Source organism: Aptenodytes forsteri, unplaced genomic scaffold (assembly GCF_000699145.1).
Source record: "Aptenodytes forsteri isolate BGI_AS27 unplaced genomic scaffold, ASM69914v1 Scaffold535, whole genome shotgun sequence".
NCBI classification, from domain to species: domain Eukaryota; kingdom Metazoa; phylum Chordata; class Aves; order Sphenisciformes; family Spheniscidae; genus Aptenodytes; species Aptenodytes forsteri.
In genome coordinates this window covers 4,232-30,256 of record NW_008795855.1, presented here as the reverse complement: position 1 = coordinate 30,256, position 26,025 = coordinate 4,232, and the positions used below count along the sequence as shown (strand labels likewise).

General features: G+C 46.5%; 3 protein-coding genes across 3 annotated transcripts; 2 read left to right on the top strand and 1 right to left on the bottom strand.

The window, feature by feature from the left end:
- The first annotated feature begins 575 nt into the window (after positions 1-575).
- On the top strand, positions 576-8,200 carry GCHFR (GTP cyclohydrolase I feedback regulator). The gene is made up of 3 exons (XM_009283709.2): positions 576-728; positions 2,794-2,888; positions 7,341-8,200. Exons 1-3 carry the CDS (start codon positions 576-578, stop codon positions 7,462-7,464), a joined length of 372 nt encoding a protein of 123 aa, XP_009281984.1. The 3' UTR covers positions 7,465-8,200.
- Positions 8,201-8,491: 291 nt separating this feature from the next.
- DNAJC17 (DnaJ heat shock protein family (Hsp40) member C17) lies at positions 8,492-25,852 on the bottom strand (the record flags this gene model as incomplete). The annotated part of the gene is made up of 11 exons (XM_009283708.2): positions 8,492-8,692; positions 15,887-16,015; positions 16,784-16,864; positions 17,555-17,632; positions 18,156-18,205; positions 19,810-19,906; positions 20,366-20,448; positions 20,843-20,930; positions 22,475-22,533; positions 23,531-23,600; positions 25,788-25,852. Coding segments are annotated over 11 exons (923 nt in total), but the record flags the coding sequence as incomplete, so codon positions are not given.
- On the top strand, positions 10,927-11,566 carry CUNH15orf62 (chromosome unknown C15orf62 homolog). Its single transcript, XM_009283688.2, has one exon. It carries the CDS (start codon positions 11,036-11,038, stop codon positions 11,564-11,566), a length of 531 nt encoding a protein of 176 aa, XP_009281963.1. The 5' UTR covers positions 10,927-11,035.
- Positions 25,853-26,025: the final 173 nt, after the last annotated feature.

Below are 26,025 nucleotides of genomic sequence, written 5' to 3'. Positions count from 1 at the left end.
GCCCCCCTTCACCCCGTCCCTTCGGCGCTGCCCGGGGCAGCGGGTGTCGGGGAGGGGGAGAGCGCTCGGGTGCCCGTACCCCTGCCCCTTTCCCCCTAAAACCCTCCCCTCTTGAACAGCAAGGAACACGACTAGGGAAACTTGTTGTAGGATCCCATGAACGTCGAAGAACCGAATCTCTGGCCATGTGTCCTCACTATAGGTTTTCCCTCTTCCCCGAATAGCCGTTTCACGGTGGAAAATGCAGCCGTAGCCAAAGGGAAGGGCATTGCTGGCAGCGGGGCTGTTGCGCAGCAGCCCAAGCAGCGGCAGGGATCTCTGGCCGAGACCTGGACTGAGGGCGCAGCCCGTTATTCCCATATAAAGACATAAAGGAAACGTTACTTCCTAATGATTGCAGCATCTGCAGTCCACAGAGCAGTTGCTGCTGACCTGCTGTCAGCTGGCACGTCCCGCCAGGGCTGCAAGAGCAGATAGCCACGTATTTGGGTTTTTTTCCTTTTCCCAACACAAAGGGGAACTATACGTCTGAAGGCCAAAACTTGACAACGTGTTTTTGCGATAGGAAGGGGGTAATGGTGCAAAAAGCAAATCGACAAGCTGGCAGGAGTTTGGTGAAAGATGCTGCTGCTGTCATTGAAGATGTCCCGCTACACACACGTCTCAAACCAAGTGAGCAGCGAATGGAGAATGAGGACGTGTGGGGATGCTGCGGCACCGAGGCATCTGTTGGCAGTGATACTTGGCATCATACAAGTTGATTAAGTGATTATGGACCGAGATAACAGAAAGTGCCACAAGGTTGGGGTTTATAGCGCTTTAGGGAAAGGCATGCAACAGGGCAGGCTGGATTATCATCGCTTAGCATGTTTCCCCCCCGGAGACTTTGGAAACTCTGCTCTTCTGCGAGGCAAAGCAAACAATTCCAACCTGAAACGTGGCACTGAGCCGTGGCTGGAAACAGCCTGTTCTGGTCTAGCAGGGGGTGCTTGACTTGGCTGCTTTTTCCTGGCAGCGGCTGGGGCGGGGACAAGTCACTCCCTCCCATGGCATCTCTCCCGTGGGGTTCACAGTGCTGGGCTGCGGGCAGGAAGGCTGCACAGGGAGCAGCGAGCGGAGAAGGCTCTTCCTCTGCTTCAGTTTCTGTCTTTTCCAGTGCTCCAGGCAGCGGAGCATGCTGCGTGTTTGCACAGCTCGCTAAAACGTTTGATTAGTGGCGCTGTGTAAGTGCTTCTAGTTGGGGTCTGATTGAGGCTCATGATTTACATGCAATTTGCCAGCGCCGGTTTGTAGGTGGATACTGTCAGGAAGGGGTTTCACCCTCTCTGCTGCATTCAGTCCTCACCCATCCGCTTTCCCCAAACCAGCTATCTCAGCTCTCCCAGCCAAGTAGAAATTCTCTGCTTTCTCTGCTGTCAGACTGTCCGGCCACTTCGTTGCTAAACTCACCGTGGGTCAAGGTGCGCAGTTTCCCATCCTGCTGCGTTTGCTCCCGGGACCAAGGGCTCCTCACCACAACAGCGGAGCACGCAGCCTGCGAACCTCCACGTGCAACCTCTGTTCGAGGCTCGGGGACCCTTGTCCTGTCCCTGGGGTTTGCTTTCTCCAAGGGGTGATAGAGAAGAGAGGGGTCAAAAATGGTCTGGGTGATACTTAGAATATTTCTGAGGTTATTTAGGGTTGAGCGGCCCTTTGCATATTATAAAGTGTTGATAATAAACGTGATATAGGTTTGCCAGTGGATGGGGGACATCCCTCGGAAGAACAGTTTTCACTTGCAAACTTTTAATGAGTAGTGTGGAGGAGATTTAAAAGGAAACAATTGCTCCACCTATTAAAATCAATTAAAACTCACTATTTTCGGGGATAGCCCGGAGGGTGCAGGGGTAGGTTTTGGAGCACGGAGCGTCTTAGCACCCCCGTCTGCGCTGAGCAAGGAGGGGTGGGTTGTGGGTCCCACAATGGAGGTGCATGCGATGTCTCTCCCACTCACCAGCCCTCATAGCTATGGACAGTGTTCAAGGCTGTGTTTTCTGGCTCTTCCAGCCTCCCTGGCTGCTCCCCGGCTGTGCCGGAGGTGGGTTGGGAGCGGGTGATCATTGTGGAGGTCACATTGGCGCTGTCGTTATCTGCTGTGCCCTGGTACTTAGTTCTGGAAAACCTCCAGCCCAGGAATATCTCATAAAAATAACACTTTTGGAGCACTGTGCAGAAATGTCCCCGTCCCCCCCCATATGACGTGTGGGAAGTCCACCTGATGGCTCTGGTGGTGAGATGACTCATGTCTCTGACTGCCTCCCCCCAGCTCCTCCGGTCTCCTGTCGCTTCCAAGGGAGCGTGACTGTCCCTCGTCATCCCATGGGTGCTCATCTGCCCCAGTCACTCCATGGCACCTTCTCACCCCGATCTTCTCACCCTTCCCAGTTAGTGGAGCCATTCCCAAAGCTGTCTTCTACCAGGACAGGCAAACGGTCCCTAACTGGCCCAAAAGTGCTCATTTCATGGTAAAACACACAGATTTGCTGGTTTTGCACGATGAGGCTGTGAGTAGCACCTCGTTGCTGTCCTACAGACTTCCCAGTGGTGGATCCCAGAGGACCAGAGCCACCGTGAGCTCAGCCAGCAGGTGGCCCTCCAGGAGCAAAGCCACCAAGGTCCTCTCCTGAGACGGGCAGGTGGCTCACAATAATTCCCTTCCCAGTAAAGCCCTTACTGGAGCTGTCCCGGGGAGCGGGGAGGGGGCTGGCCGTGCTGCCGCACATCGCTCACCCACTCTGCTGCCTTTCCCTGCAGGAAGTCGGCCCCACCATGGTGGGAGACGAGCATTCGGATCCCAGCCTGATGAGCTTCCTGGGGGCCACGAAGAGGAACATGCTGGGGAACCACTTGTAAGTCCTCCTCTGCGACATTTCAGGCTCTCCCCTCTCCTTATTTTCCCAAGAAAACTGGGAACATTTTCACTCCTTGTATTCACCATGGCACCTTCCAGCTGCACATTTAATCCCGGGACTAGTTTGATGCTGAAAGGGCATGCACGCGTCCTTGCCCCTGCCTGTTAATGCTCACCCAAGGAAATGCTACCTGATATTTCATTTAGTTCTTTCTTTTTTTCTTGCTCTGACCCCATTTTAGCACCTGACCCACATCCTCCCCTCTCTTTACCCCTTATACACTTGGGATGCTTCTGGCTGTTACCTGATGTGTGCCCTGGCTGAAATAAAACAGGCACAGTGAGCATTTGAATCTTTCTGCGTAACTTTATCTGCCTTTACCCCACCCGTAATCCTTAAAGACAAACCTCCTCTGTCTTATTATCATTTCCAGCCCTGAGATGCTCAGAAGGAAACGGTGCCCATCCCTCCTCTCGCAGCCGTGCTCTGGCTGTGGCCTTTTTTGGGGCCAAACCACCCGACACGCTCATCCGCAGTCTGTCCCGTCACGCTCTCTAGTGCAGCTTGAGGTTCCTGCCCGTTACTGAGCATCCGACCCAGCCCCTCTCGACGGCTCCTTTTGGAGCTGCTTCCCATCGTGCGTCCCCCCAGCTCCAACCCATTAGCCTGCATGTTCCCAAGCCGTATATATTTGACGCTTCTCCATGTCCCCGTCTCTCTCTCTGCCCGCACCGAGTTTGACACCAGCCTTCACCAAAGTGCAACTTGGAGATGTCACCAGCATGTTCTTTACATCTTGGCCCACTTTTTTTTTCTTTTTTTCCCCACTTGGTATCTCACTTCTCGTTTTTTTCCAGGGAAAAAAAAAACCCACAAAGCAAAACAAAGCCCCAAATGCAAATTAAAACAACAGAGAGGAGCAGTTAGATTTCTGCTGAAGTTTGCCCACTCACGCCGTGGCGCAGAGGAGGAGTAGGAGGAGAACCAGGCGTTAAACAGAAGGGGCCTCTCGGTCCCAGTATGTTCTCAAACTTCCATCGGCGGAGCTGGGAAAACCCACCTACTTGGTACCAGCCTGGCAAACATCGAGGTCCGGGTCCTCAACTCCTGCAGCGTTAAAAACCTGAACGGGGTGGGAGATTTTAAAGAAAGAGGAGATTAGAAAAAAATACCGAAGGACCCCCATTAAAGAGAAACCCTTCCAAATGCAAACTCAGGCCACTGCCAGCTCCCCGCATCTGCAGGAAGGCTGATCTCGGACCCCTCCTGTCACTCATCTCCCTGCCAAACAGCCCTGGGTGGGTTTGCTGGGCTGAGCCGTCTCCGCGCTGCTATTCCCAACCCTGTGGGTGGCTGGGAGATTGGCAGCAGTGTCAGCATCATGCTGCTGCCTGCCAAGCCGAGCCCGGGAGCAGGCAGGGAGTTATGCAATGAGGGCAGGGAGACCCGAGGGGGAGAAAAAGAAGAGGCTTCAAGAAGGAAGAAGTGCTGCTGGCTCCTGAGAGACAGGGGCAAGGATCCCTAGGATTTGGGTGGAAAAGAAAGGCAAAGAAAGATAAAATGCCTCCGTGGTGTCTGCCCCAGCAGCCAGGGAGGAGATGCAGCGTTACAAGGAACCGGAGTGCCACATTTTGCTTGTTTGGGAGAAGGGATCTGAGCCGTCTATGGGATCTCCCTGGTGGATTCACCACCTTTCTTCCCTCCCTGTGGCCTGGAGCCACACCTCTTGCCCCACCTGCTCCTCAGTATGGCTTGTGTTATACCCAGGGTAACTCCGCTGTGTCCCTGCGGCACGTCTTCCCTGTTTGCGCTTGAGCAACAGGGGGTGGAGAAAATAACCTGGCTGGAATGTGGCTGCTGACACCCCGAGAGGCACGGCGGCATGCCAGCGTGTGAGCCCCGGCCGCCTCTCTGCCAGAAATCCCAACCAGGGATGAGAGCTCCTGTATTTGCACCGCGGCCGAGCAGGGTTTTCCATCCACCTGACTGCAAGGCTTCGCTAGCAGTAAGCCCGGCTATAGGACGCTGCAAATCTTGCCCTTCCCATAGCACCGTGGGCCCCAAAACTTTAAACATGACCTCGGAGGGAGCCTGAAAGAAAAGGTCTAAGCAGCATGGACCTGCTGGGGCACTGTAATATACAGATGAAGTACTTAATTGCCTCTAATAAGGGAGAACACTGATCCTGTTGTGCAGCTCTGCACTAGCTACTGCAAATGGCACGTCATTAAGTTCAATCAGCTGCCGGCACGCACTGCTGCTCCCCTATCTGATGTGCAGAGGCAGAACCCGGGGGGCATCTGGGCTTCAGCAAGCGGGGAGCCGGGCTCTGCCCCAGCCTGCGTGTTTCTCGTAGCCGGTGCGGGGCCAAGGATCAAAAGCCTGCCCTTGGCTGCTGCAGAAAAGGGGATTCTTCTGGGTCCACCCAGGTGGACGTGCACGTGTGGATGACTGCTGGGCACCGTCCCTGGCACCTCCTGTAATTATAAAGGCCATCAGCACTGTTTGGTCTTAAATGAAAACGGATGCCTCTCTGTCAAATTTTGGGAGTTGAGGTCTGAGGCACCTGCTAATACTTTAATTTAGCTGTTCCCCAGGGCACAGCCAAACCCCATCCTCGAGGACGCTAAAAGGACAGCTGGGCAGATATCACTAGGAGGTTGTCTGCTCCACCACTAAAAACAGCTGCGTGTGGAGCACGCTCCTGCCCCAGCTCAATCCCGTCCCCATGCACACTCATCTGGGCTCTCTGGTTTTGGCACATCTGGGAGGCAGGGCAGCTGGGGTCAGGTACTTAAGGATGTGCAAGTGCAGAAGTCCTCTCCGATCTCGGGTGACTTCTCTGTTCCCTGCTGGCATTTAGCTGGGAGGAAAGGCTTTGCAAATGTTCCCAGCCACTCCATCCTGATTCAGACCGGTTGCACACGGAGACAGTGGCATATTTGATACGCGCTGTGTGCAATCTTTTGTTTCACTCAACACAGAGCTGTGTTTAAAGCCCTGGGCAACTCAGCTTTCTTCCTGCTTTTAGCTCAGCCACTCAGTTTTTTAGGTTCCTACAAATAACAAACAATCCCTGCCTCAGCTCCTTCCTTTGCATAATGGGAATATTTACCAACTCCAACATGTGAATCTGAAGGGTATGTGGCAAACCTCTTGGAGAAAGCATTAAGTTCAAAGACACTTATAATAATACATATTATCTTTACACCACATCTATAATTATAGCAAAGTATAGTCTGTCTTGAGAAACTGAAAAAAAGCTTTCACATCTTGGTGTTCTTTCATGCTTTAAAAGCACTCACCACTCCATTAATGTTTTGCAATCTTAGCAAGAGCAACTCCGGAAATGCTTTTGGGTCTTTTTTATTGTTATTAGTATGAAAATCAGGAGAGTCTTTGTTAAGGTGCCCAAACAAGATCACCAATGATCCTGTAGCCCATCATTATCAGCTTATCTGGCACAGTGAGTCATCTAAGAGCTAAACTATTATGAAGCTTATCCCATCTGCTCGAATAAATACTGCATCCAAAAAGACTGTGTTAAAGGAACAGAAAGGCTGCCAAATCCAGCACTGAAGGTTATACTTGCCATTTCAGCTCTGCTACTTCCCCACCTAATTCAGCCCATTTTGTGTCTGTATTGTGCCACTCTGCAATCACCGTCTATTTTCTTTACGGGGGGAGCAGTCTCACAGCCCTCAAGCCTTCCGCGGAGAAGCAGCCTCAGGGACCAGGCGGAGGGAAGGACAGCTTCTGCTCCAAATGCACAGAGCCAGCAGAAACCATAGAGGAATAAAAGCTGGACAAAGATCCCAAGCGTCAGCTGCCAGACATCCACAGCATGCAACTGCTCTGAACTGCCCCGGTAGAGAGGAGCCTGTGCTCCACCTTGTTTGGCAGCTCTGTTGAAGACTGATGACTTCTGGTTTTTCAAAGGCTTAATACTTGGCTAAAGGCAGCATTTTTTTTCCAATCCTCAAATTTCAAGCACAGGCTCTCAAAACCACCCAATTTACAGACACGCTCTGACATAGGCAAAACATTGGTCTTTCATTCCTTAGAAACACCTGAATCATTCTTCCCTGCTTTGTGGAGATTATCCTCTTTTTCCATGAATTCCCAGCTGTGAATACTTGTGAACCCTCTCTGCTGCAGTTTCAGCCCAGTTAACTGAGCAGCACATGGCTTTGGATAACTGGTCCCCAAACCACATTTCAATTTAACATGACCCTTCCATTTTGGACAGGCTTCCTCCTTGGTTTGGTAGCTGTGGGTTTTGGCCTTCCCCATCTGGTTAGCCAAGACATTGCATCACACAGACAGCATGCCAGATGTGGTCATTGCAGTGTCTTGTATCAGTTTACTAGTGAGGCAGTCACTTCCACAAGGAAATTCCTGTCCCTTCCTTCTCCATCTCATTTTATTTCTCCTCTTTCCTGCTTGCAGCTGGGAGTACTACGTGAACGATGCACCACGGATAGTCCTGAACAAGCTGGAGAGCTGTGGTTACCGGGTGGTGAGCATGACAGGCGTAGGCCAGACATTGGTGTGGTGCCTCCACAAGGAATAGCGTGGAAGACTTCTGCATTCCACCTGGACAAGATCCTGCTAGGGATCATCTCACACAGGACTGACAGCAAACTTTTTCCCTTAATTCCTTTCTGTCCCAGACTCCAGGCATGGGGAGAGGAGTGTAGAGGCAAAACTTGACCCAATGGAAACTTGCCACCCCTGCCATTTCACAAGACCAGGGGGAGGAAGGTACGCCCAGTGCAGATGAAATCACACACAGAACAGATGGCTCTATCCCTGCATTCATCTGAATGGCAGTCTGGCAAATATCTTTTTACATTTTAATCATCTATTTAGCATGCATTGGAGGAAGCTCAAATAACAGACATGTCTGCCTGCTCCTCAGGGCTGCCCCAGAGAGGTACATGCTGAACTGTGAGAGTTCAGGGCATGCCTTCTCCCAGGCCATGGAGGGGAGGCCAAGCATGGATGGCATACTATCTCATCCCTGAAATGTAAGGGGGAACTACTAAACCTACACAGTGCTCTGAGAATCCCTTCACCCCGCAGCAAGGCCAGTTTCTCTCCCAACTGGGATTGTGGTTAGCAGCATCAGCCCCAAGAGTGCCATTCAAGTGAACACATTATTCCTGAAATAGCCTTAGAGCAGCACAGAAAGGGCTTGTGAACATTTCAGGTACAGGCTCTGTAATCTTAACAGCAGCAGCTGCAATGCTGGATTGTTTGGGACTGTGTATCAATCCTGCTGTAGGGGTAACACCAATAAAACATTTCTCTAAAGAGACCAATGTCTTTCTGTGGGTTGTTTTAAACAGTTGTTGCCAAAAGCCTTCTGGCTCCACAGCTCCTGAACAAGCTTTCAGGAATTAAAAAATGCTCCAAGGTTTGGTGTTCTGATAGCACCTCACACCCTGTCCTCTGTGACTGGGCAGCTGCTCTGAGTACACAGACTGACAGGTTAATACACTTACTCTGAAGCTTATGCAGCCATTTTTTCCCCTGCTCTGGAAAGGGATAAGGGCTGCAGTCACTGAGAGTTTGCATTCCTACAACAGTTTTAAAAAAAAGGAGGTTTATTGACTTAATTTAAGAAACAGCTTTGGAAATGAAGAATGATGGGGTGGGGAGAATCCATACTCATGTTAGGTGTGAGACTCTTCCTCGTCTTCCCGCTTGAGCTGTTCAATAAGCTGCTGCCTCTCTGCTGCTTGGCGCATCCGCATCATCACCAGGCTCTCGTAATCCCGTTCTGATACCACTGATGCCTAGGAGCAGAAAACAAATGCAACTTGTCAAGGGCAGTATATACCCCAGCCCCCCTCTCCAGAAACCACGCTCACAACATGCACATTCGAGTCAGGAAGGTGGTTCATAGCATGACCTCAGAGAAATCAGGTAAGGTGCAAAAGCTGCCTAGCCTACAGAAAATAGCCTGCTTCATAACAGTGTTACCGACGAGACAGAGTGGGACAGACAGGGAGCCTGAATTACCCTTTTGCTGCTCACGAGGCTGGACAGGGAAGCATGGCTTGCCTCGTTGTGTCTGGTTATTTTGGATGACAAGCTTGCTCTGCACGTACAACACTGGTGCACAAAGTCCAGCATACACTTCATCTGTTATAAAGGCTAATGCCATAAAAAAAAATCAAACCTTTCTGTGGTTTAGTCATGGAAGCGGCTGCAGAAAGAAAATCACCAGGTACGTTCCCAAACCTGACAAGAGCTTTTTAGTTCTCAAAACCTCTTGGAGCCTTTCTGCTGTGTGTGGTAGCAACTGTCACATCATCTAAGTGGTGGTTGCAGACTCTAATAAATGTAGGCAGCAGATGACAGCTGCTATCACAGAGCAAAGTGGTGGTTTTGGCACTCTGCTTTCAAAAGCCATTTAACATTAGTAGGTGGCCTTACTATTTCAGATGTATTCAAAGCACTGCAATGCTTGGAAACACCCATCTCATTTGCTTGACAGTTCAGGTAGAAATAAAAGCATCTTGACAGAAGGTGAATGAAAAAACACTCATGTTCATTTTTCTAGGAACTAGATTTAGTGGTGATTTAAGGACATCTTAAATAGAAAATAGAAGGGATGAAAAGGCAATAGAATAGCTAAATAAGATTCTGCACGAAAATGGGGCAAGTGCAAATTTGTTATCATGTGCCAGCAAAGTGGTTCCACCAGCTGCAGTGTCTAGCTGCGAGGACAAAATAGAAGCCCACAATAGATGAGAAACTTAGACCAGGAAATTGAGACTAATATGCCGTAATTGGTGTCTTAGGAGCTGCATGAATGAAGTAACCTTTCAATACTGCACAGCACAGATTTTCAGTGTCTGAGAAAGCACCAGATTGTATCAGCCTTCAGTGGCAGAACTAGGCTTCTTCAAAGTTCCTGTTCACTAACCACAGATACTTACTGTCACTTGCTTGGCTACGTGAAATAGCCTAGATAAGACTCATGCAGATGAATCACCCATACAAACCTGAATCACTACCTCACACTCTGGATTTAAATTTAAAACAGACAAGAGATTTCCAGCCTCATTTGGGAGCCCTGCTGATACAACAAGCCATCAGAAGTGGCAAAAGGGAGAGCACCAAGAGAAGAAACAGCCTGATTCAAGATGGGCTACAAGTCAATATTCATGTTGACAGTTCTCAAGCAATCCGGGTGCCTCTAAGTGAGCTTGCTTTCTCCTCAGGCAGAGTGTGGGCTGATGCTTTGCCACTCTACACACCTACTTCCTGCAATCCTGGCAATTACCAATAGTGTAAAACCCAGTTTCTGACGTGGCTGACTCAGCAAGGGCTTGGCTCAAAACAAATACATACGCACAAGGAACTGCAGCCTGGGAAGCAGTGACAGGAGGCACATGAAGAGAAGGAGGTCTTGTGGATTTTTAGCATTCCAGGTCCAACCTGGCTGAATCATCCGTGGACTGACTTGCTTCTTCCAACATCCCAGCATACTGGTGAACGTGGCAGTCACAGTTCTCCGAGCGCTTCAGCAGTTTCTCCTCTCCGCCTGTTGGACTCAGGTGCTGCTCTGACACAGCGTAAGTCTATTTTGCATTCAATTTTCCTAACATTTGTCTTCTACCTCTGCGTTTTGTTGCTTTTTAAATTTCCACTTGACTGTATTTCTTTGGTTTCCTTCAGTGTGACTGAGTCACCGTCTTCCTTCCTAACCACCCACTGAGATTTTTATACTGTGCCCTTCACCATGAAGGTGGCTGGTTACCATGGTACCAAAGTGCCCTTCTGTTCTAGATGCTAGATTAAATCTGTTCTCATGGTGACTGTGTGCCTTTGCTATTCTTCATCAGCTTGTTTCTGCAGCACAGATTTAATAAGCTCAGACATTGCCATTCCTTCTCCACTGAAGGAGGAGACTCCTTAATATCTAAGACAGGCCAATTGCTCCTTAACACCAGGACGTAGTGTGAAGTTTGCGTTTCCTGCAATACCAGCCTCTCTGTTCTCCTTCCAGCTACAGGAACAGGGAAGGAAGAGTTTGTTCCTGTTGCGTGGCTTGCTGCTGATCCTGCGACTTAAGTCCAACACCTGTCTGTGAAGAATCAGCAGTTTCCTTCTCGTTGCCTTTCATCAGCATGGATACTTGGCGGAGAGGGTCCATTAAGTCCACAACGTTCTTCAGACGTTTCTCACTCAGGAGACACAAAAAGCTGGGCAACCAAGTCATCATCTTGAATCAGAACAGCCACACTCTGGACAGCGATGGACAGTGCCAGAAGAGGGAATGCTTGAGGGATCTGAAGGACAAGTCTGATTACCTGTCATGTCAGAGTGAGCAAAACCTAGCCAAGGCACAAGCACCTCCCAAGCCTCCCCGGCTGTACCTGGACAGTTCTAGCTGCCCTAACATCATTGATCACACAGATTCTCACTCTGACCTCTCCTTTTCTGGTGCTACTCATCAATACCACAAGGCCACTCAAACTCAATTCCACAAGGACCAGGCTACAGACTGTGGGACCTCAGAGACAGGTTCCCAGAATGGCACCACTCTTTCTGACCTGTCTGATCCCTTCCTGTCCTTCAAAGTGGATTTGGGGCTATCGCTTCTCGAGGATGTTCTGCAGACCCTCAGGAAACAGAATCCAAGAGATTATGCCATTTGAAGGTATTTATCATTTAACATATCACCTTTACTTGCTGCTGCCAGTTTCTCTAGTCCTAGCGGGAGGAAGCATACTGCAGCATTCCTGTTGTGTGTGGCCTGTTTTGTTGTTCTTGCCTTACCCACTACAGACTGTCCTTGTCCTTGCCAAGGAGTCCTTTGGAGCAGAGCTCACAGGCTCTGTGCTCAGATGAGAGCACTGTCTGCTGGAACCTCGTGGGCAAGTTTCCATTCTCCACACCGGGAATTTCCCACTCTTTACTGTGCATCTCCTTCTCATGGAAGAATGGCATTGTTTGGCAAAAGACTTGTTATTTTGGGGGATGTGGCTGTGACACTGCGGAACACGGACAGAAAGGGATATGGCATACATCATTTGTGGATAAGCAGGCAGCTTGCAAGGAGACAGTAGCATTGCATCTCAAAGCCATAGCTATGGCAAAGGTCAAGAGACAAAAATTGGTGTTTCTTCTCCCACCATGTTTGGATGTGAAAAATCAAAGCCATTCCTCCTTTTTTTCTTGTGGGTTTCTTTTCCCCTAACTCAAGTGCAGTTGGCACTCCCAGCCTGGAAACAGGTAAGCATCCATGTAGGCTTGTGATACAGCAACAGCAGTTTATTTATCCTATTAGCAGGAGAAGTTTCTCTAGATACTGCTGCTTGAAGCATGCACTGATCTATCAGCTGTACAGATGTGGAAGAATAAATGTATCTGTGACTGGAAGCGTCTTGTTGCCTCATTTCATTGGTAGCAAGCCAGAAAGAGCCCAGGCACCAAGAGCACAGGTCCCTTATCTGTAGTGACCAAGATCTATCCTCTGGCACTTCAGGTTTTTATGAGGGTGGGGAAGCAGCATGGCTCTGCTTTTCTGGGCTGGAAGGCTAGAGCTGCTGGTACTTTATCTTCCCCTGAGGAGAGTGCACGCAGTCTAGGTCAAGACCCAGCATTGAAATGAAGAGTTCTTTAACCTGTGAGCTGGACAGCGGGAAGGGCTCTGCCAGGCTGAGAACATTAGGCAGCGTCAGGGCAAACTATTAAAAGGACACTGCAGAAACTACTGGGTCACCAATTCTTACCTTTTTCATAGCTAGATTAGATACTAGGACTTTTTTAAAAAAATCATAAAAAAATAAAACCTCCATGCACCCAGATAACCATAAGCTTTGGAAGCTGGCTACAGCAAAGTGCACAGAGACATTTCAGAGAAGGCACAGACAGCTCTTAACCTACTAGATTCACATCAGGCTGTAAAGTCAGATAATATAAAACAAACTCTGTGAAACCTCAAAGGAGCTTAGAAAAGATGCAAGAGTGCCAAACAGGCGGCTTTTCTCAGCACTTTAACATGGCTGAATGAATGTCCCAAAATGAATGAGGAGCACTGGCGGGGAGATCCCGCTACTAAAGGTGCAAGGAAGGCTTTCCCAGAAGCGAGTGCTTCATGCTGTTCTAGTGGCAAAATATGCTCTTCACAGCATTGTACAGCTGTTGTGTGCTTTGAACCATTCAGAGCTGCAGCAATCAAATAGTCATTGCTCTCAGATAGCCTACAGTAACACTGGCTAATCCACAGCTTTTGTAATTCAAGCATAACTCACCTGTTTGGCTCCAGCAGCTCTCCAGGAACTGCTGGACAACGTGCACCCATTGCTGTAGAAGAAAACAAGCCAACCAAGACTGTGGAGGGCAAGTATCTTGCAACTTACTGCCTCCTCACAGCACCGCTTTTCAACAATCAGCCTTGCTTTCACCTGGGAACTGCTTCCAAAGCCCCCCTGGTCTAGTTAGTGTGCAGCTGTCCTTTATTTGAAGACTTTGGTGCACAGCTCCTGGCTGACTACCCCAGGCAGGGAGCAGACAGCTCTGAAGCGGATGAGTAGTGAGTGCGTTGCCATGAGAACGCTGCAGGTCTTTGGCTGTTTTCTGAAGCAGAGCAGGGAAGGAGCTGCATTTGCACAGAGTGGGAGCAAACAGGGATGGATTCAGATAAAAATAGGAGCAACCCAGAGGGAGCAGCAAATAGGAAGTGAGGGCAGCTTAAATCAGAATGAGACTAGTGCAGCTTGAAAGCAAGAATGTGGACCCTGATGGCTGGGAAGCCAGACTGGGTATGAAAGGATGAGGCAGGGAGTAGGTTGAGGCAGTGGTAAAAGATATCTGAAAGAGTTCATTTTGCATAGTCTAGAGTTGAAGAGCTGATGACAAAGAACAAGTCAACTGGAAGCAGTACAGCCAAGAGAAGCTATTACCACATTACAGATTTTGGAAGCATCCTAGTGGAAGCAGGAGGATTTGGGGAGGGTCTAGAGTAGGAACTAGCAGATTTTGGAAGCATCCTAGTGGAAGCAGCAGGAGGATTTGGGGAGGGTCTGGAGTAGGAACTAAGAAAAGCAGGAACCAGAGCAGCTTGGAGATCTTAGCCTGGACAGCAAGACTGCAATGTAATCAAAGACATTGCAGCTGCTTACACAAAAGCAGTTGAAAGGACAGAAAAGCATCAGCAGTACAATTTTTGGGAAAGGATGTAAGTCACTGGCCATAACTCCTCACCATTTTGAGAGCTAATATGGGATTGATGAGGCCGTGTTGGGACAGAAGGGAGTCACCACCTCCACACAACACAAACACCATTTGCTGCTTTAACCTGCTCTCTCTTGCTGCTCCACCAAGCTAATCCTTCACAGCAGGCAGACACTGCAGTTCCACACCAACAAGCTTTGGTCATGGAAACAAGCCAAGATAAACTCAGTCAAAAGCCAGGGCTTTTGAACCCACAGAGGCAAGAATCCACTACCAAGCTCCAATTGCACCAGCAACCCCCTTAGGTATGAATGAGCTCTTCAGAGCCAGTTGTCATTCTCTACTAGCAAGAGATACTCAAACTGGATTGGATTCTGCTTTTTTTCCCCAATTTGCCTTCTAACACTCTGGCCACCTCTGTGAATCTGCTGTGTCTGCAGGACTCTCACTGGTTCTACATTGTGCAGATCTGTCTGGCTCCTGGGCTATGATGCTGTAACTGCCTTTGCCCCAGATTTCTGGGAAACTATGCTGCTCAGGCCAGGCTGTTCAAAGAACATGCATCCCAAGTCAAAACATACAACCCTAAACAAAACTAGGTTAACAACAAGGCATTCTGATGTATAAATGTATCTACTGTAAAGTACTTAACAAAAAGTCAGGAGGGTGAATGTACAGAACAATCTCACGAACTGCTAAAATATTTAGGTAGTGATCACACACAAGGCTGATTGAGAGACACACAGACTAAGGGCACCTGTAGAGCATGAGGAAGGAGTCCTCTCAGCAATTAGATCTTTTTGATCTTTATACCACAGGGAAGGAGTAGAGGGGAATAAGTGTCACATGAAGTTTGGACTGGAACTGAAAAAAACAGCAAAGGATCTCAGGTCCCTTCACACCTTCACAGCCAAGGAATTACTAACTAGATCAGAAGACATGCAGAGCACAAGATAAATTCTGTGCTATAGAGCAAAGTTTAATGTACCATCCTTCAAAAGTGGATACATCTCCCACTCCAGAGGGCCAACAGGAGCAAGGGGTAATGGAGAGCCAACAATGTGCTGCAGCACGTCCTCAGATTGGTTTCTATATTTTAACCACTAGATGTTATTGCCTTCCATGTGTTTTGGGATTGGAATACACTTGCTATTCAAGAGCAACAGCTTCAGAGGGATTATCTGGTGAAATAAACAGGAAGCAGCTAAGAGTTAACAAACACCCTGCACTCAAAGTAACCACACTGGTAAAGAGGACCCAGAAGAGACAATAAAGTCTCTACAAGGATATTTAATTTGATATTGCTTTCTCTTCCCTCCTGCAGACCCTAAGAATATAGGTTTCCTTTCAGCACTGAAATTTCATCCTCTTGTGAATGCAGTGCGTAACCAAGCCTCTCTAAAGAGGCTTTCTAGGAGACCCATTTCAACCAGCTATCAGCCAGAGGATTCCCACAGTCAAAGTACATTAGAAAAAAATCCAGAAGAACGGCACTAGAGGTTTTGGGCTGAGCAAGGAACATCCTTGTTTTTCACTTGGAAGACAGAGCATGAGATTATGCAAAGATCCAGTCATCCAAATAGCTTGTGTTCTCACTGTGCTGCTACTCAGGCAAAAGGTCCTTTAAAAAAGCCACTGCTTCAGCACAAAAAGGCTCATCAGAAAGGCAGGCCTTTCATTAAGAGCTTCTTTTCAGCTCTGCTGAGAATCAACGTATCTTACCATAAATGCAAAGCACACTGTTAAATTTAGGTTGCTATAGAAACAGATTCAAATAACAGCAGCCTGTGTCTCCTTACCTGTGAAGTCCTAGGCTGACTAGTGCTGTCAGAAAGGACAGTGCTGGGATTGTTCCGGGGCTGGCCCTCCAGCCAGGAAATCTTTAGAGGATTATCTATTAGGCCAACTTCATTCTTCACAGCCATCTCCTACCAATGAAAATATTCTTCCATCACCATCTGAATTTCAGACCCCACTCCCTCACAGGTCACTAACAATCAAAAGTTTTTCCATCCTGGCCTGGCATCAAGGCCAAGTAGGGCACAAGCAATGAAGATTTCACAGCTGCCCTACATGAGAAGCACCCTTTAAGGTCTGTATCTGCATGAAGCATAGATAGAACATAACACTGCCAGTACTTTTGATAAACAGGTCACAGACAATTCTGGGTTTTTGATTATTTGGATATATGAGTGAAAGAACAGGTGACAAGGAATAGAGACTCTTGTACAGTATAAGTTGATGGAACTACTAAAATTAAGGGTAACTGATGAGTTCTGTTTCCACAGCCACATGAATTATTAGAACTCAGTGAGTCAAGACATTTTGATTTCTTTTAAACTGCAAATGCCTGATATAACCTTTAAAACTCATTAAGCCCATCTCCACAATGGGTAATTCACCTTCAGTGAGAGCTGATTAAATGGCTCAGTGCCTGCTTTTTAAAACAGTGTCTCTTTCCTCAGCCTTTTACATGCACAGCCTGCTTGTTTATGTGCATGATCTGCTCTGGGTTTATGCCTCCAGCTTTGCCACTCCCTTCATGCATCTATACCTTTAGACTCTCATTACCCTTCCCCACTGCCTTAATGACAAGGTAGCATCTCTAGGCTGTCAGTCTGCTAACCCTTCCCTTCTGCAACACCCCTTCTTGCCCACTCTCCACTACACACATCTGGGGTCTCTGCCAGACTTACAGCAGCCTTAACCGTAGCAAATTCCACGACTGCACTCCCAGTCTTCCTACTTGAGATCAACAAATTGAGCACATCACCATACTGTAAGACAAAGGAAGAAAAAAGTTAATTACAGACCCAGAAGAGAAGCCAAGTTCATCTATGGAACGAACGCAGAGAAAATGTGTTTTCACAGACATGAGGCTTGAGACATCACCCTTTGTCTTGCATGATGCTTCCACTGATCCCAACCTGTCATAATTTGTCCCTCCAGGAAATAATTCTGGGGAGGCATGGAGCTACACACTTTGCTTCCAGCAAGCCCCAGTGCAAGAGGGCCACTCAGCTCAGTCAGAGCTACAGGAGATACTTGCATGAAGGGAAAATAACAACCACATGCTGGGATTAATCAGATCAAAGGCTTGTCTATTCCTGTCTCTGAACTTCCCACAGCAGTTAATGTACAAGTGCTTTAAGTGAAGGCAAAAGTGCACCATAACCACACAGTCTAACTTTTATACAGGGCATGAACCATTCAGTGGGAAGAGTTTGCAGTTGCTCTGTTTCAGCAGGAGTCCCTGCTGGGAATGAGACAGAGGTGCTAGCCAGGGAACAGTTCACAGCTAATGGATCATGCTGACGATCTCTGAAAATGGCATGAGTGAGAAAGCTGGACAACAGAACAAAATGAGCCACTCCAGTTTATATGTAGCTTCCCAGAATTTACTATCCTTTCTTATACCACTGAGAGCAGGGGAAGATCAAGTAATAGGAAGGAGTGTCAGACAGGACCTTTTGTAGGATCCGCAACAGAACGTCTTTTGAGTATCCCCCTCTTGTCTCATCTTCTTTCCTGCATTTCCATTTTAGCTGGGAAATAAACATGACAGTTAATTTTGTCCATTTGAACACATGTTGCCACATTCAATACAGCTCCTGCCACCTGCACAATAACCAAGTTTGCTATTTACAGCTACACTCCCAGAATTGCCAAGACAGTGATTTCAACATCAGAATGTGCAAAGGGAACAAATTTGGGGAACAGGGAGAAACACTGCTCACTGAAATAAAAAAAGATAATACTTCAAAGCACACTAATGGCTATATCAGGGTAATAAGCAGATGTCTCCCCGTGCCTAAAGCAGAGACAACTCAATTTCAGGCTCAAAAATCTAGACCAGACAGTAGAGAAAAGGGTGAGGGAGGAAGGGTATTTTAAAGGCAGTGACAGGAGCTGTTTGCATGCATGATACACATTAGATAGAGGAACTTCACCTCCACTGTACAAAGGGACATGCCAGTTCAGCAGAGTTGAAGTGTCCCTTCTGTTTTCCAAAGCTGCATAATATTCTATCAGCCTTCACCAAAACCCAGCTTTATAAGGATATCTTACTTTGAGTTTGGGAGTTATTTTGCCTTCTGCTCCATTTCTTACTTGTTTGCCTAAAGAGGGGAAAGCAAAAAAAGATGGAAAGGACATGGGTGAAAACTCCTCGACTAGAGAGCATTTAGCACAAAATTCACCCTGAGAATGTATGTATGGCAACAGCAAACACTTCCGAATTTCCACTAGACCATTTCAGCCCCAAGTCTTGTGCAACACTAATCAGGAACTGTAGTACAAACTGAATATTGGATGTCAGCATTTTTCCCTTCTATGATGCCCAGACTCGCCACAATCAAGGCTAGAAACAGCTAAGTAAAAATACAAGCAGGAGACCTGTTAAGATTCTGCAACATTTTTCCCCTGCAAGAGGGTTGTGCTGGTGGGAACAAGTGCAGAAACATTAAGGGTAGACAAAAAAAGGATAGCATAGCCTAAGAATTTAATCTGGCCCTGCAACTAAATACTTTGTAATGATGTGCTCTCATTGCAAGGATCTCAAAGTGTTTTACACTAAGCAAATGGTCAACATCCTCCCCAATTCCTGATACATGAAATTAAGTTAAGAAAGACTAAGGTGGGCTGAATAAACCTTGGTGACCCCAAAAAGTTTCTGCATCTGGACCTCTGGTGTTATTTTTTTTAACTCAGATTAATATTTTTCCTGTGAGAAAGCAACAGATATTATGCTATAGCCTCTGCCAGAATGAAAGGGGTAGAAAGCAAGAGACAATAAATCTTCCCATTGAACTGAAAACCTGAACAGCACTCTAATTAGTTTTGGAAAGAACAGAACTTTCTGAAACATAAAACTGTATTTTTAAGCCCACACAGATACAGAATATTAAAAAAGGCAATTCACTGTAGAAATGTGTGGATGGGAGTGAGGCTCAGGAATACCAAAGGATGAGGTTCTGGGATTCTGGAAAAGTCTCATCCCCTCCTGTATGAAGGAGACTAACCATAGCTACTGAACAGCCCACGAGAATTAGAGGGAGACAACTTCAAACACGATAACTACCTACTGTTGTATGGCAGCACAGAATGCAGATGTTTTCCAATTCAGTGTGTTGCTCATTTCCCAACACATTTGTTGCTGGTCTTTGTACAAACCTGGGATGAAGACTGTGTATGCCCAAGGAACATGACAGAACCAAATTCCAGAAAGTAAAGCCTCAGCAATCGTAGACTAAACAAAACTTTATTCACCACACGGAGTCCCTTTTGGGTGATAGGTACTGAGAACTTTCAAGGGGATACAGAAGTAGTAACCCAATGACAACTATTTTTTACAGACTCAAATCATTCCCTATTTTGAGTCTGCAACACTGACTGCTTTAATTGTGACAGATGAGCAGGACTTTAGGCTCCCTCCAGCATCATGGGGCTCCACATCAGACCATCTAGGTTCAATGCCTTAGAATATTTATTGAAAAGGAGCAGCAACAACATGTTGAAGAGCAGCATGCCACATATAAGAAAGCAACCCCATAGAAATACTAGTCTTTCAACTTATCCCTGAAAAAGGTGCTAAGTAGGATCCCACATATGGCAATGTGACCAAGTCAGAAGGCTGCATCTGTACATGAGCTCTGTCTACAGAAGAGTTGGAGTCCCACGTGCATGTAGTTTGGCTGAGGGCTCCAATCTCATCTGTTCTCACCTTGGATGTGCTGCTCTCTTTCAAGCCGGATCTGTTCTTGAATGAGTCTCTGCTGCTCCTCAAGCTGACGGGAGCCTTCTTCACGCAGGCGTATTATCTACAGCAAAGGTAAGACAGCATGGATATCTGAGGGCACAGTTCCATGGTTGGTTCATGCCAGCTAAAGTTTGCCAAGGACAGCTTTTGTCTTATACCCATCTCCTGGGGCAACCCTCCTGCTAGTTCCCCTGTGACAGCTCCAGGGCTCTTAAAATTGGACCCCTCATGTTCCTAGTGACACAGTCCCTACCAGCCAGCATATAACCAATTAGCTGTTGTTATTGTCTGCTATGCAAAAGGAAAAGGGCAGATAAATAAAATCCTGAGATTGACACATTTGCCAGATGCTACAAGATCCCTTGGACATGCCTCTTTCATAGAGCCCATTAATCCGAAAGGCTGAAGGACTGATATACATAGATTTGCTGCATCTCATCACATGGTTTTCATTATGACTGCAAAGACTTCCAGCAATTCTTCTCAAAAGAAGCAGAGAAATCTAAGAATTTATCATTACTTCTTGTTCTAATGATCTCGTTATCCTGATCTCCTCCTCTTCACTTTCATGGGTCTGGGCTTCTCGTTCTCTGGCTTCAAGATCTGCAGAGAAAGAAACAAAATTAAAACAATCCAAAGAATTTTCACTGCTGACTAGAGGTGGATGAGAAGATCACAAACTTGGCTACACCTACACCAATTTCAAAGTAGAGTCCTGATAGCTCTGCTACCTCTCCTCTGCCCAGGCACATCAATGTATCAGCAGTCTTAACAGTCATCAAAACCCCTAATTCCTTCCCAGAGCAGGACCATCCCCAGATACAACTGCAGGAGGAGATTTCAGATGGCTACTATATTGTACTGGGCATAAAGAAACCACAACCATCACAAATGGACAGCAGATTAATCAATGGCGAGTTCCAGTGGTAGAAGAAATGCAAACACCCAGCTAATGAAGACTTCAAGCCAAGAGAAAATGGAGTTTTGATTTTATTACCAAGCTTTACTTTCTTTCGCTTCTCATCAAGTTTTTGCGTCCTTTCTGCAGCTTGCTTCTTAGCCTTTCTCACTTTGTCATATGCCGCCTGTCAAAGAACCAACACAATAGTGTGAAACTATATAAAGCAGAAGAGATAAAATGGAAAGCAGTGAATAAAGGCGAGATCAGATATTGAAACACTAAGCAGAGGGGAAGCATTTTCTGCTTCTTGCTAGCATTCCTCCTAAAAGCGTTGGAAGTTAACACAAATACCCTGAAAACATGAGAAGAGGCCCAGGGATCTCCAGATGGAGCCTGAAAGGGTGAGGAAGTCCAGGAATAACTGCAAATCATACTGGAGAGAAAGTCTGACCCATCATCAGAGGTGGGAAGAATATTTTAGTTTCCTGAACATGCCAAAAGTAGCTTTAGGGGCACTGGTAACAGATCAAGTTTGGTTTAGAGCAAAGTTTTACAATTAAAAAGGTCTATTTTATATGACAGATTTATTCACAAGACAGCTGTTTGACTCACATGAACGTATTATATCAAAGACCATCAGAACTCTTCAGGAGCAATAACACATCAACATTCCATTTAGCACTATACAAACTTAACTGGGGTAAACTGGCAATTTCACTAGCACCTGTTTAAACCAGTTGATAATCTGTTCATCAACCTACACAGAACTTTTCTGTAGTAGGTAAAGCACAGACCAGCACAAATGCTCAAGTATTACTTGTAGAATAGCTGTACAGGAAAGCACTGGTCTTGTTTAGTAAACTAGAAAAGCTGATATTTTTCCTTTCCTGCATGGGAAGGGTTTGCCAAACACTTTTTCCTTTTTAAAATGTAGAAGCCAAAAAGTTCTTGGGTGCCAAAAGCTTAAGTGCCCCTTGGAGAGGAGATTACAAGCTTTGCCAATGTTTGAAAAGAGGAGAGTTATTTCATGTTTTTAAATCTTATCTGAAATTTTAATATGCCTTCTCTCCTGAGTTCATCTGGATAGAGTTACTTGCTCATTTTTATTTTGTTTTTATCCTTTCCCTTCACATGTCCAGATTACTTCCCGGCCTTGAGCAGTAGGCACTCAACCACTTCCTCACAGCAAGTAAACAGTCCAAGCTACATCTGGAAGCCTGCAAAGCTCTTGCAGCAAAAGGATAGAGATCATTACTATGATTCAGCTTTTCTGTTTACAAGTCTCTTGTGCGCGATGGAAAGAAAGGCTTTGAGCCTTAGCAATCACATCTAGATAATATTTATTTGTCAGACCTTGACTTCAAGGGAACTGCAAATGCACCGCTGTCATGGGAATTTAATGCATCCCTGAATCAGTGGTGGTTGTCATTTATTTTTTTAAATGGGATATGCTCCAGTCCAATACATTATTAAAGACAGTATCTCACCCTTGCAGCAAATGGACAGAGCTACTCTCAGCACATCAAATCAGAAAAAGAACATTTGCCCAAGTTCTTATCTGGCACCTACTATTTGATCTCAGAGAATAACAGATGAGACTTGCACTCATGAAGTCAATTGGAGAAGAGAGCAGGACAGACAGGAAGCGAGTTTCCAATACTTCTCCAGCATGCTTGCAGAGAATAAGACCACACAATCCCAACATCACCAAGGGATGGGCATCCTTACCCTTGCTGCTGCATCTGTTAGCACAGCTAAGGCCTGAGACAGTTGGTGGAAGACTTCCGCTGGGAATTAGAAGAAAAAAGGGTAAGAAGCAGAAAACCATACTAGCGGCCTGGAGATGAACCAGAAAAGACAATCCCTTATGGAAAAGACCTGCAGAACATCAGAAAAAAGAATAATCTTTCCAAAGTATTTGTAAGCCAACCTATAGCCAGGATCACCGCAACTCAAAGGACATTTGTTACATAAACTTCAGTGTAAATTAAGAAACAAAAACTGGGACCATTTCATTTTAACAGAAATCTTGAAAACATGAATTCAACAGAACCCATCTACAGAAACATATCACTCAACCTGCAGTCAGCCTGAAATAGGCTGTTACAGACTCTCTTTCATATCAATAGCTTTTCAGCCCAAGATTCAAACTTTGCATTTTACATCAATATTGCTGACCCTCTTCCTAGAAGGTTACACAAATAAGCCAGAGGCCTCCCCACACACTTCAAATCACTTCTCAACCTTCTGCAGATATCAAAGCCCTCAGCTTTCCTCTCATTGCTGCCAAAATCTTTTTTTTCTGGTGGAAAAATTCTCTGTGCTACAGTTACAAATTTTCCATCTATAAGACTGTAGCCCAAACTGGAAAATGCAAGATAGAGAACAATGTTTATTTTGATGTGCCCTGATGAACAGCATCCTTTAGTTACCACTGCTGTTCACTGCTACCTGTAGATACAAAACTTAAAAACAGAGTAGCTGCAGAAGCCAGACCTGGCTAACAGTTTAGGTATACTCAGTTCCACAGAGTCAGGGCCTGGTCTCTAACAGACCAAAATGGGCATTGCCCATAGATAGTAAGATTTATAAGCTTGCTATTGAAGTTTGGACTGTGAGAGGTATGAATTAAAATAGTGACCAGCCAGTAAACACTGGGGACAGCATGGCCAAAGGCCTGGGATTCAAGTACCATGTGGGAAGATTCTGAGAAGTGCAAATATAATTTCAGCACTGACTTAACACTGATGTTTCATTGTTTGTGTCTGCACAGCCCCATCTTACCTGCTCTGGGATCATCGGGGTTCTTATCTGGGTGACAAGTCAGGGCCTTCTGCCGGTATGCTTTCTTAACCTGCAAGAGTCAGAATTGAGATTTACTGGTTGGTACTGGTTTAGTCTGTGTTGAAAAAAGCAACTTGGGAAAAAAACAACACTGCAGAAACAAAAAAACCCAACTCTTTTGTTGTTGGTTTTGCTTAGCTTAAAACACACCTCCCTATCATAAGTAGAAAGCTGTGGTTGAACCAGCATTCATTTGCAGGACTACATGTCCCCCCAGGCCTGACAGAAAATAAAGGCCATTTTTGGAGCACTGATAGCTCCGTTACCCCCTCATATTGAAAGGTAAAGCAGCCTACTGTAATAGCAAGAGACCTCTGAAAAGCTCAGTTTTCAACCTCAATGCAGTGACCTGTCCTTTTTAATCACACTGTACTGCAAGGATAAGCATTTGAGCCCAGGACACTTAGTAGGCAGGCAGCCACATTTTGAATGAGTCTAAGCTTTTCAAAGGCAGAAGTTTTACTTCTTGGTGCATTGCATTACAACAGTCAAGCCTCACAATCATCAAAGCCAAGTCTGGTTCACCGAGGCAGTTTTCTAGCCAGAGGGATACTGTGTTCTTTGCAGCTGTAGCTGTTTGGGGCAGAGACAGTACCATTTACTGTGCAACAATTGAGTTTGGCAAGGCGAAGAAATTTTGACCAAAGACTGTTTAATCTCCTCTACACTTCAAAGAAAAAATGACAACTTTATGAGCTAAGTAACTACTGAGGCTTTTAACAATCTGAGTTCCCTTTGTCAGGAAAACATCTGCATGCAAGAAAGGAAAGGAAGAAAAGCTGCTCGGTTCCACTGCCAAGCAGTCCTCTGCTAAAATGAGTGGAAAGAAAAGCTGCTCGGTTCCACTGCCAAGCATTCCACTCATTTTAGCAGAGGACTAAGTGGTGGCCCGGCACCACCTGGTGGACAAAGCTCTTGAAGGGAAATGCACAGCTAAAAGCCTCACAGGCTAATCCTATCTCCTGCATAAGCAAGACTCCAGTTAAAAGAGATACTCCAGTTAAAAGAGAGCTAAGTCTCCTCACCACGCATCAGTCACAACTATTAGAATAACTGTTCTACATGGCAAGTTCAGATAAGGCTTCTCTAAACAGTGAGGTTAAATTACTTTAACAGTCTTGCTCTCCTTTGTTCCTCTTTTGGCCATGCTTCTCTGAATACAAAGGGTCTTTGGGTTGCTGCAAGTACATCAAGGATTAGCACTCTAAATTACACTTGTCAGGTTTTAAGTCACATCGTAACATCCAATTTGTAATTTTCTCATTTTTTTTCCACGGTGGAAAGCTCAGCAGCAAAGCTGAGGCCACCCAAAGTCTTTCATCTCATTCAACCCTGTGCATTACACTTGGCTTTTTCCCTTTCTGTGCTTATGACATATGGAACTTCCAGACAGCCTCAGACACATTTGCTGGTTAGGCCCAGACTGTAGTTTCCAAGTTTCACCCTATTGTATTGCTCTCTACTGCTAAAGAGAAAAAGAGAGAAAGCCTAAGAGGGAAAATAAAGTTTTTCTTTCACATTTAACTTGTTCAGGTGTTACTTTTACTCAGAGTCTTACTTCCCTTTCCCAGCTCAATAGCCTAAGTCTTTTGTGTTTAGTCTTGACTTACCTATTAAAGGAAAAACCAGAAACATGTAATTCCAAACCCACAAAATTAATAAGATGGCTCAGGGGACCCTACAGTACCTAGACCGACCTCTAATAACTGGATTTTTGGTTAACACAGGAGGAGCTTTCCTTCTGAAGGCACATAAACAAACAAAGTGAGAGAAACGTCATCTAAGACTAATTTTGCAGTTCTCTCCAACTGATTTCACTCTCTTCCAAAGCCAGGCCTCACCCCGCTGGCTTAAGAGAAGAAAACAGAAGGGTATATTGAGCACAGCAAAGCCAACATCAGAAAAAACGGGCTTTCCCACTTATTAACAGCTCCAGCCGACAACGCAGCAGTGCCCAGGGCAGAGATATCACATTGAAACAGAGCTTGGAGCAATCGCTCAGCTAAATATCCGGAGAGCAGCAGACGCAGCCCCACGGCCGAGCCGCCTTCTGCCCTCAGCAATAGCCCCCGGTCTGAGGGAAAGGCGGGGGGCGGAAGAACCGGGCTGGAGGCGCCGAAGGCGGGGAGGGAAGAGAGGGGGCCCCGGTCCGAGCTTCTCCGCGGCCCCGTGAGGGTTCCCGGCCCGCGGCCCTGACCTCCTTCTCCGACGCCTTCTCGCCGACCCCCAACAGGCCGTACAGGTCCAGCTTATACCTCTTGTCTAGTCACTGGGTGAAAGTGAAAAAATTCTGACTCTCTCTTCACTGTTTTCCCTCATCAGGTACTTAAACACATTGATCAGATCCCCCCTGAGCTGCCTTCTCTTCTTCAGGCTGAACAGTCCCAGCTCTGTCAGGGGTGAGGGGTGAGGGCCGCGAGGCTGGGGGGGGGTGG

What these genes read in the sequence shown, in the direction of transcription:
- GCHFR (XM_009283709.2), top strand. Translation starts at nt 576, where the DNA reads ATGGTGCAAAAAGCAAATCGACAAGCTGGCAGGAGTTTGGTGAAAGAT. An exon ending in GCTGCGGCACCGAGGCATCT is followed by an intron (nt 729 to 2,793) that starts GTTGGCAGTGAT and finishes CTTTCCCTGCAG; the next exon opens with GAAGTCGGCCCCACCATGGT. An exon ending in AACATGCTGGGGAACCACTT is followed by an intron (nt 2,889 to 7,340) that starts GTAAGTCCTCCT and finishes TCCTGCTTGCAG; the next exon opens with CTGGGAGTACTACGTGAACG.
- CUNH15orf62 (XM_009283688.2), top strand. Translation starts at nt 11,036, where the DNA reads ATGGATACTTGGCGGAGAGGGTCCATTAAGTCCACAACGTTCTTCAGA.